The sequence below is a fragment of the Emys orbicularis genome, chromosome 22, assembly GCF_028017835.1.
Source record: "Emys orbicularis isolate rEmyOrb1 chromosome 22, rEmyOrb1.hap1, whole genome shotgun sequence".
Taxonomy (NCBI): Eukaryota; Metazoa; Chordata; order Testudines; family Emydidae; genus Emys; species Emys orbicularis.
In genome coordinates, this window is record NC_088704.1 from 21,844,848 (window position 1) to 21,855,733 (window position 10,886).

At 48.1% G+C, this 10,886-nt stretch overlaps 1 protein-coding gene across 3 annotated transcripts in view; it reads left to right on the plus strand.

The window, feature by feature from the left end:
* The window catches only part of KCNAB2 (potassium voltage-gated channel subfamily A regulatory beta subunit 2), a 51,239-nt gene extending 43,957 nt beyond the window's left edge, over nt 1-7,282 (plus strand). For all 3 annotated transcript variants that reach the window (XM_065421189.1, XM_065421190.1, XM_065421191.1), the window contains 6 exons: nt 1,002-1,087; nt 2,334-2,454; nt 4,509-4,603; nt 5,518-5,638; nt 6,215-6,303; nt 7,193-7,282. In XM_065421189.1, coding sequence (XP_065277261.1) covers nt 1,002-1,087; nt 2,334-2,454; nt 4,509-4,603; nt 5,518-5,638; nt 6,215-6,303; nt 7,193-7,282 — 602 coding nt within the window. The remainder of the gene's footprint in view (nt 1-1,001; nt 1,088-2,333; nt 2,455-4,508; nt 4,604-5,517; nt 5,639-6,214; nt 6,304-7,192) is intronic.
* The last annotated feature ends 3,604 nt before the right edge of the window (nt 7,283-10,886 follow it).

Genomic DNA, 10,886 nt, shown 5'->3' on the forward strand with positions numbered 1-10,886 from the left:
TGCACAGGGAGTTCTGAACGGACCTGGGAGTTGGGTTCATACCTCTCAGTTCAGTAGAGCAATGATGCCCAGAAGCAAAATTGGAAGGTGCTGGGAACTGCACAAACATTGGGCTGTTTCCAGATCCCTCTTCCAAACTATCCCCCTCCCACCCACACACACAAGGAGTCTAGCCCTGCTCCACAAAGAAATTGGTCTCCCAGAAACGTTCCTACTGTTTTTGTTGTGGTTTTTTTAATGTCTCCCCTCCTGTGACAGCTCTTCCATCCTGGTGGATTTGATCTGGTTTTCCTCTGTTTAGATGGAAAACCCAGTCTTCAGGTCTGTTTTTTGTAGGACCTTGAAGATGCTATTTTTCCCCCACACATGGGTGCGATATATCCTGTGGCTCCTGTCCATCCCCATCTCATAGGAGAGTGTGAACATCCGTGAAGTTGGACATTGTTTTCCACCACTCTGTGTACTGCATTTCACCTGTTTGATTGTGACCTCATTACGTTTCGCTGGTCCATTGCAAATGGTTATTTTCCTCTAGGCTAATCCTATTATTCTCCAAAAAGCAACTAACTAAACAAAACTCAATTCTTATGGCATCATAATTTACATTCCTCTGTTTCTTCTCACCCTCATTTCAGCACAAGCACCCATAAAAAAGGTCCCTTTCCAACCCAATCTCTGGCGGTTGTTGGTTTGTTTGTTTATTTTTGCATTCGATTATTCTTTACAGATTTGGACAAGTAATAAATATGGGGAAATGATTTCATGAGCAGTCTCTCTTGTGGGTTGGCTTTTTGGTTTTTGTTCGTTCGTTTTGTTTTTTAATTTCCTTGTAAAACTCCTGTCTCCAAGTTTGAAGTCTGGAAGTACACTGCTTGCAAGATGTCTGTACAGTCAAAGCCCCCCTTTCCTTTTGGTGTCATAGCCTTTATTTACTGAATAGCCCCAGCCCTGCGTGCCAGGTTGACATGTCTCCCTCCTTGCCTTCCCTTCCTTTTTAACAGAGACGGTGAGAGCAATGACCCATGTTATCAACCAGGGAATGGCCATGTACTGGGGAACGTCGCGCTGGAGCTCCATGGAGATCATGGTACTGTGTGTGTCTGTGTGTGTTGGGCGCATGCATGCCCGTGCGTTCCCATTGCTGAAATGCAAGCGCCAGAAGATATGCCATAAATAAATGATCTGTGCGCTGCTGATGCTGAGCAGAGGCCGAGCAGACTGCAGTCGCCAGCGCAAAGTGCCTCTCTGTGGCGTTTTGGGGGGGAAGTGCTGTGTTGATGGTGATTTAATTAGACAGGAGCTGTCAGGAGCCGACTGCTTGCAGATGTATTTTAGCCGTAATTATTTTTAGATCTGATAGGACGACTCATCGGAGTGTGTCAGGCTCGTGCCGTAGGGGGAAAGGGTTCCCTGGCCGGGAAAGGAGGTAAACTCAGAGGCACCATGGTAACGGCTTCTGCGGGTGCAGATGTTGGGGTCAGCGAGGAGGACACCTGAGCGGGGTATCCCTGTCGTTGCTGTCACAGGAGTCCCCAGCTTTCCCCCCCCCCTTCTCTCTCCTCACTGGTTTGAGCCGCTTCAGTGAGAGATGTCCCCCTCTGGCACTTCCCTGCTCCGTGTGATCTGCTGGCTCAATCTGCTCCAACTTTTGGGTGAATTAACATGATTTCTAGCTAAATCCTTTGACTTGAGATTCTCCAGCCAGTCGCCTTTTCCTCTCAATGTGACCGTCTCCCTGGTAACATACAGTTAGAGACATGGGGGCTGACACAAAGTTCTGTCTCCAAGGCAGCATCACAGGAGCCCTGGGGGCCAATCTGGGCCTTTTCGAGCCCCTTCCAGCTGAATTTTGACAGGTCGTGCGGTGGCTACGCTGGCATTAAAGCATGTGTCAGCGCACGCCCAGCAGCAGAGCGCCGGAACGCTCCACACATACAGACCTCTCAGGCTCAGTGTGGGCACCACATTTGGAGTCAGAGACCCCAGAGCCTGGCTCGTGCCCTTTAAAATCAAAGGCAAAGTCCCCACTGGGGCCTGCCAATGGGCGAATCTCCCATAGGACTGGGCCCTCCAGTCCCTGCTTGTTCGGCAAGGCCCTGGGTCCCCGTCAGCCACAGGAACAAATTAGTTCTGTTTCTGCAGTGGCCACTCTCTCCATGTCCCTGGGTTTTACTCCCTTTCACCAGCCAGGCGGGGTTGCCGGAAGTCCCAGCCCCAGTGCCGTGGGGATGACCTAGAGGCCTCGCCCTGCTCCGGGAGGAGAGCATGGGGCAGCCCTGCCCAATAGGAAGCGGGGGGATGATGCTGATTTGCATTTATCTTTGTGCTTGCAGGAAGCTTACTCAGTGGCACGGCAGTTTAACCTAATCCCGCCGATTTGTGAGCAAGCCGAGTACCACATGTTCCAGAGGGAGAAGGTGGAGGTGCAACTCCCTGAGCTCTTTCACAAGATCGGTACAAATCTCCCCCCTCCCCCCGAGCCTTACGCGTTCTCCGAGGCTGGCTGGGGGCACAGCTGGGCGCTCCCAGGGAAGGGAGCAGGAGTCGAGAGGCTCAGTCCTGTGATAAAGGGTCTGTGGATATTCAGCTCAGCTGCCTGGAATGCCCAACCTCTGGCTTTTGTGTCTAGAATTGCCTTTCCCAATGGAACAGTAATCTGGCAACAGGCCCCTGTTTTCCATTGAGGAGGGTTGGGGTTGGCCCAGGGGCATTGCGCACATGGGCCAAGTATAAAAATTGCAATCTAGAGAGACGCCCAAGCCCACGGCTCCAATCCAGGCCTGGGTCTGAACTTCGCAAGGGTTGGGCTTGTGCTTTACTCAGCCGTCATGTTTTCCACCACACTTACTCCCCTTCTCAAACAGGTGTCTTTGAAGATTAGTAAGTCTTTCTCTGGTTCATGTTCGCTTCTTCCTAGGGTCTGTAGAGAGGCGAGAATTAGGGATGAACAAATAGGTGATTTTTTTTTAGTTTGGTGGCTGAACCAAAAACATCCAGAAAAAATTCAAAGCTAAACCCTGATTGGTTTTTTTTTAATAATTTTTTTTCTTGTCGAAACGAAAAACTGAAAAGATTTAATTGGGGTCAAACAAATGCTTTTTTCTAAACAAAATGTTGAAACGGTTTGTGTTGGAAATGTTGAAACAATCAGTTTCAATAAAAGAGAGGACAAAAATTCTGGAACAAAGTCGGAACAATTTGCTGAATTCGCCCCAACTTCGCAAATGCTTTTGTTGCCTCAAAACTGCCTCTTTTTGGCAAATTAAAAAAACCCTGCCCAGCTGTAGTCAGAGTGCTGCATCGGGGGCCCTGCGGCTGTTTCCCTGACAGCAGACTGGGGTGTCCCGGCCCAGCACTCGGCTCCGGGGAGCATTCTTCTGAGTCCCCACTGCTGACCGTGTCCCTTTGGCACGTACAACATGCCACGTCAGCACGAGGCCCCGTATTCCTGGGGCGCTGGGGGGGTGTTGCTGTTTAAAACATACAAAAATAGTTTTTAAAAAACTGAATAAATGTGCTAATATATGGGGAAAAGTCATAATTTTAGGGAAAATAAATCTCAGCAGCCGTGTCAGACCTGTTTGTCACCCCAAAGCCATGCTTGTCCCAGCCTCTGCCACAGCAAAGGGGGATCACGCTGCGGGATCTAGCCCCATCTGAATATCAAAGCTCTGGCCAGGCCAAGCTGCTGCTGAGTTGGTGACATGGCCCTTTTGCTGGGGTCTCCTCCACACTGCTAGCCCAGTGTGTGAGCATCATGCCGAGTCGAAGCCACTGGCTTTGGTAATTGTTTAACTTCTGAGTGCCCTGGAGTGGCTGTTGCACACCTTAACCTGGCATTATTTGGGCCATGCCAAGTCGCTCGGTGTCTCTGCTCTGGCTGAAATCCTCTTACAGGATTATGTATTTATATCGTAATCAGAAAAAGCAGCCTGGAATTAGGAAAGAAATTCTAAGTGCTGAGGCCCAGAGCCCAAACCCCTGATGCAGCTGGACAAACCTTGTGTGTGTGCATGAGACACAGAGACACACACACACACACACACGTTACCTCTGAAGAGTATAAAACAGCCAGAGAGCACAGGAGAGAGGAGGCATCTTCCTCTTAAAAGTCAAAGCTGAGTCATTTACAGACTTGACAACTCTTCTCTCGAGTTTCACTCTTCGCTTTACTTGGAGGTTTCCGAGCTGCCTTGGCCAAGCCTGTGCTGTGCATCGCTGGCATACGGCCCATTTGTAAAGTAGAAGAGGATTGGTCTGTCTAGCCCTTTACACAAAGATGGGCTTCCAGGGTACAGACAAATGTGTCTCCTGTTCAAACTGCTTCACTAAATAAACCAAACAAAGGAGATCGTATCCTTTGGAAACATCTGTGTTGTCTTAGCAGGGAGGGGCTTTAATGACATATAATATTGATAGGCCGGGAAGGATTCGATTTTTGTCGTCCCCCCCCCCGGCTGTCAGCAGGAACCTGCAGTGCCCTCAGTAAGTATTCTCTCTCTTCTCAGGGGTTGGCGCCATGACCTGGTCCCCGCTGGCCTGTGGAATTGTTTCTGGAAAATATGATGGTGGAATCCCCCCTTACTCTAGAGCATCGCTGAAGGTGAGGAAGAGGCTGCAGCATGATTTATGGGTTGGTGCTGAAGTGCGAGAGATACTGGGTGGGTGGAACGGTGTCTCTTTTTCACCCCTTGCATCTGAGGTTTTATCTTGCAGCCAGTATGGGTTTTTTTTCCTCTTGCCTCCCAGTACATAGTCTCCTTGGTTGAGGCTAGTTTGGTTTCAGGATCATATGAGGGCCGCTGAGAGTGTTGATTCTGGTGAGCTGCCCTACCCCACATTGAAGGACAGGCACTGTAGGCAAAACACATTATTTCCCCCCTTGTATATTTTTTGTTTCCTATTTCAATGAATTCTGCACCTGCATTAATATAGTGTCGGAGGGGATCTACCTTTAATTAGCCGCCTGCTGCAAGGGTGTGTTTAATTTTGCTGCCGTGTCACAACTGGGAGACCTCACACATTCTGGTTCTTGTGCTAAGCATTCCTGTGTGAGGGTCACCCCGTTACCGAGATCTCTGTGCTAGAACTCTGCTTCGCTTTATGTTCCTTGTGCATAAGCCACGGGTTTGGGGGGCTGTTCAGAATCCTTGATATCTTTGTAGTATAGCCCTGAAGATTTATGGGAAGTCCCTTGACCGTATGCCGGAGCGATAGAACACACACAGAATAAACCCCATTTCCATTTGGATTGTTCCCTCCTTGTCGCCAACTCCAAACGTGTCTGTGACACTAAGTTCAAGTGGCAGAACCCCCCGCGCTGGCCTCTGGGCAAACTCCCTTGACTCCCAGAAGCACCTTTCCATTGCTTTCAGTGGGAGCTGGCCTGGGTCCCAAGCGAGTGCCGGCATCAGTCTGCGTCCCCAGCCGGTGATGCACCCTCTCTAGAAGCAGGCTGGGGAAGAGGCAGATGCTAAGGACTCTTTCCCCTCTCCATCAATGTGCCTCTTTTCAAAGGGATACCAGTGGCTAAAAGACAAGATCCTGAGCGAAGAGGGAAGAAGACAGCAAGCAAAGCTGAAGGAGCTGCAAGCCATTGCAGAGCGCCTGGGATGCACCCTGCCACAGCTCGCCATCGGTAAGCGGACTGCGAGACACACAGAGCGAGAGAGATCGTCCCCCTGTCCTTTGTCGCTAGAATGCAGCACAGGGGCACTGGATAAGAATAGCATCATTCCCTGGCATTGATACCGAATTCCAGACCGTCCGACCCAGCTCCTTGCCTCTCTTGTGCCTGCTCGAATGAAAAGCTGCTCTGAGGAGACAGGAATTTCGCTTCCTCTCTTCAATACCCACCATCGCCCCGAGACAGTCATTGCCTGAGGCAGGTGGAGTCTGGCTCAGTTGCTTCAGAGCAGGGAAAGACCAGCCTGCATGGCCAGAGAGAGCCTAACCGCGGTGCCTTCCCTGCCTGGGCACATCTCCCCCACCCAGCCCGCCTCTCCTGACCGTCTAAGCATGCTACGGGGTATACGCACACAGCGCCGTGCAGTGAGAGCTTCCACTCTCTGGACGCTTTGGCCAGGTGTGGCCAGAGAATGAAGAGCTGCTTCTGCAGCTCTCCACTGCATTGGTTATGGATGTAAAGAATGACGTGTGCGCTCCGCAGTGAACCCCCTGGACTGAGCTCCCCTAACCCTTTCTGTCACTCCAGCCTGGTGCCTGAGGAACGAAGGAGTCAGCTCCGTTTTGCTAGGCGCTTCCAATGCAGACCAGTTAATGGAGAATATCGGAGCAATACAGGTCAGTTCCCACATACAGCCAGGCAAATGAAGGCATGATCTTTGGCTTGTTCAGAGTTTGAGAGTAACTAACTCCTTATAGCGTTTATAGCGTTAAAAAGAAATTAACCATATTGCAACTGTTGTAATAGAGCAGTGCAAGGTAGGATGTGTCTTGCAGCTGCACTAGTGTTGCAGATATTAACAAGGGCTACTACATTGGGCTAATTTAGTAAGAGGGGGCTTATGAGCCATGACACCAAGTCGAAGTCTTAGAGTCCTTGGATCAGCTTTCATGAGAGCTGTCAGTTGAGCTTTGGATCGGGCCCTTAACAAATCACATGTTTTCCTGTAACAGGTTCTTTCAGTGAACCAAAGTTATTCTGAAAACTTGAAGGGTTGATGGGTTGTTTAAGCCATCAACCCTTCTAGCTAGCAAATGGTACATGATACTGAAGGAACCAATAACGCCTTGAATTCACATCCACGTGTTTTATTTCTTTAAGCATGTATTTCAGCTGTTGGTTTTGGCTGATTTGCTTTCCTGTTTACCTTTGTTTTCCAAAGCGGTCACTCCTGTTACAGTATTTTTTTTCCATGCTATAATTTGTGATTACAGGGAAGCTCATGACCATCACTACATCAATCAGCCCCTGCTGGTCCCTGTCACAAGTGAGGATATAGGTGGTTTTAGTGTTGCCTGCTGGTCAATACAGTTTATTAATGAGCATCTTGTGCATCTTGATAATACGTGCTGTCATTAATACCTGCTTAAACTCCGCCAGTGATCACTTTCCTCTGCTGGCTTTGGGGTATGTTGACAGCTCAAAGCTTGCAGGTTGTTAGGTACCTTGAAACAACTTCCTCGTTGACTTACATGCTGATTTTGTTTGTATGTTTGTTGTGTACAGGTTCTTCCAAAATTGTCCTCTTCCATTATACACGAGATTGATAGTATTTTGGGCAATAAACCATACAGCAAAAAGGACTACAGATCCTAACTGTGCCTACTGTCCCTCTGGACTCACTCTCAACTCCTAGCCTTCTGTTTGCTTGCTTAAGCTTTACTGAAGCCAAGTGAAGAGTGTGATTGGCATCAAAAGAATACAACATGGCAAGATGTGTTAGAGAAATTGTTTAAAATGTTGCTGCAAGATGACATATGCTTATTATGTAACATTTATTTTGAATGCAAGAAGAGTCACCGATTGGGAAGGGTATGCCAGAGCTGTGATTTTACCCTAGATGATTGGCCTCTGTGCTTCCTTTTTTAAAAGAAGAAACTACTTTTTTCACAAACACACACAGAATATCATTGCTTTTTGTTAATTCCAGCTCCTATACAATGTGCTTGAATATTCAGATCTGACACATACACCATTTAACTGGAAGAATTATAGTCTCTGTTCCAAAAGCAATGCTGGCTTTACAATGCTCTGGCTAATGTGAGTGTGGAGGACTGTCTGTGGTAACCATCTAGGCATGTTAGAAACAGCTGTTTCGAGAGTACTGCTTGCATCTCCTAACTGGTTCTGTTCTTCAGTTCGCTCTGTATAGATTTCTGTTGGAGAAGATTGTATTTTTTGAAGTATTCAAAGTGAATCAGCCAAGTTGTTGGCAAGCAGGTGTAAGAGTTCATGCGCCACGATTCGGTAGCCTCCCCAAGGCCCACACTGGGACTGGGGGGGGTTTGTCACAGTGCTTTTTTTATTTTTCTGGTGCCTCCTGGTTGACCTTCCGAGGTGGTGTTGCTAATCACACAAGGCCTGAGCCCACTCAGTTCCAGTCAAGGGGCTTTCTCTCCCTATGAACAGGCTATGTCCTCAGCCCAAGCGCCTGTTGGCCTCAGTGGGCTTCCTGGGCGTTTTGCTGAGGACAGAGTGCAGGATGCAGTTTGTGGCTTTGACTCCCTCACCGTGCTAGTGCTTTTCTCTCTAGCAGGCAGTGCTATTTTAACATGAACATCTTGCTGGTTTCATTATTTCCTCTGTAATTCACTCAGGTCTAGGTTCTCAATTTAAACTGCAGATTAGTTGTAAATGTTTAGTCTTGTACATGTAAAACAGTGTAACTGCTTAGTATGAAAGAGAGCAGAGACCTTCAATTAATCTGTCCAGGAAACATTCGGCTTTAATTTTAGATGCTTGATTTCCTTAACACCCAGAATCTGAGAGATTTCGTAAGCAACCTCTCGACCTGCCTGAGCCAGTCATTCCTTTAAAAGGAGCAGGGCAGACAGGGATTTAGTTTACATGAGTTCCGAGGACAATCATGGAGCATCGTTACCAGCTGCACATAATAAATGATGGTAATGAGCAAGGATGTGGGACTAAGGAGTTCAAACCACCAGACTTGCGGCTGTGTCTGGTCTGTGGCCAGGTGCTGCTCAGTAATGTGGATACTGCACACTGGACTGAACAGCTATAGTGCATATTTTTGAGAATCTTTTGCCTTTGCAAACAAAAAAAAATATTTTTTGTACATTACAAAATCATTATTCTTGTTTCATATGCCTGACTTGTGTGGGCTGCTCCCTAATATGGTACCAACTTTCCCCTAAAATTTCAGACTGCATTTGTAGGTACTTGCTTCAGTGCTGACATATGTGCACAGCTATCACTGAGGGAAATATTCAGTTGAGCAGCGCATAGCTTGGTCTCGCTTGCCAGATGAATTACTTTGGTAGACTGCTAGCGTCCCCATTTCCATTAAAGATTAATCCCATCTTAAAAAGGAGGGGACTTTTTCAGGAATTAACTAATTGTTACAATGTTGTGGAACCACTGAGTCAACTTGATATAACAGTCAACAAATACATATTCATTTCCTGTCCTAAACTCATAGGTAGCATTGCTAGTGCTGTTAAACGGATGCCACTTTTCACCCTAGAGGTGGCTGCATTTCATTGTTGGCTATAGGGATCCCTTTAGGATGCTTCTGTAAATAAGATGCTATAGGATAAGCCATTTCACACTAGGTGGTCTGAGATGTAAAAGCCACAGAAGTTTGCATTACTGTAGTAATCGCATACTTCAATTTTTGGTATAGTGTTGGCAGTATTTTCTCATAACTGTTGCATAGATAACAAGGGGATAGCTCTTGGGAACTTGGAACAGAATCTTATCTGTAGTCTACCATGTGGTTAGGTTTCTGCTAACCTTAGGGTGCAGAATTATTCCAGCACTTATCTAATATGGATTGTCCACCGAGAAGGCCGAGTAATACTTATGAACAATGATAAAGCAACGGTGGTGAGGAATCATTGTTCCCTGGCAGGGGTTAACGTTTTCCAGGACTCTGACTGCATTTATTTAGGTTTTACAAATATTAGTGCTTCTGTTCCGTTTTTTCTCTTTCCCCGGCAGCACTCTGGGAGCTAGGAACTTGCTCTGAAAATGCCCTTGCATTTCTTGAATTAATTGGCACTACCCAAGCAGTGCCTGTTTGGCATTTGTGCAGAGATTGTGTGTGTGTGTACGTGGGTCTCACAAACCTCTCTAGCACAACAGGATCAGAGCACTGACCTAACCCACAAACAAATCACCCACATCTATTGGCAGGGCTTGATCTGGTTCCATTAAGGCATTTTAAAACAGCCCTCGGCTGTCTCCTCCCAACACCTTAGGTTACTGCAGTGGGAGGAGAACCAGCTACCTCGTGGAAAGCTGATTTGCTCTGAACATTTTTGTCTTGCTCCTTTTTAAAAGGCATTTCTGCACACACACACACACACACACACACACACCCACCCACCCACCCGGTCTCTTTGCAGCCGGTGGTGTGGGCTCGGGCTGTGTCAGCTCCGTTCCCAGTCCGGGGGTAGCGGCCTTGGCTCAATCCCCAGTGCAGATAAACAAGTTGTGATTTGCACCAGTGCAGTTTATTCCTGATTGACTTTGCAAATTAGATTATGAATGACACCTGCTTGTGACTCTGCTGGTCTGCAGCAGGGGTCTGAACCCTCAGCCCTGGCTGTAACCTCACTGGTGCCCAGATACAGTGCAACCAAAGGGCCATACGACTAACGTGCGCGATGCCGTCTTGCCTAGCCACTGCTGTTCCTGCTCCCCCATCACCATCCAGCCCCAGACCCTGCCCTGTTGTAATCAGTCCCTGGTTATGGCCCAGAATGCTGCTCTGAGGACTCCAATCCCAGCGTCAGCATCTGCTCTACCTGCCATTTGTATCTGTTCCATAAAGCATGGCAGGAATCAGGCCTGCTCTCCTGCTGGAAACGCAGACGCTGTTGACTGCATTGGCACTGCACTAGCAGAGAGGGCTGGGACCAGCAGGAGACTTGGGGCTTTTTTGGTTTGTAAAGAACCTGTTATTTACTTCTTGGCAATAACTAAGCCCCCGTGTGGCGTGGCCGAGTCTGATACCAGACAAGAAACAAGGAGCTAATGTTACACAAGTGTTGGTCATGGCCATTTCTTCCTCAGTCTGCGCACCCCGGACAGAGCCTGGCCATATGCCATGGCCGGCAGTCCTGCCCAGCCGTGACCAGCCCATTGTATTCCAGGCCTCACTACTGACTCCAGAGGCCACGCAGGGTCCTTCGGGCCCGGGGGTGAGCAAGTTGGTCACACAGGTTTTACCAAACGC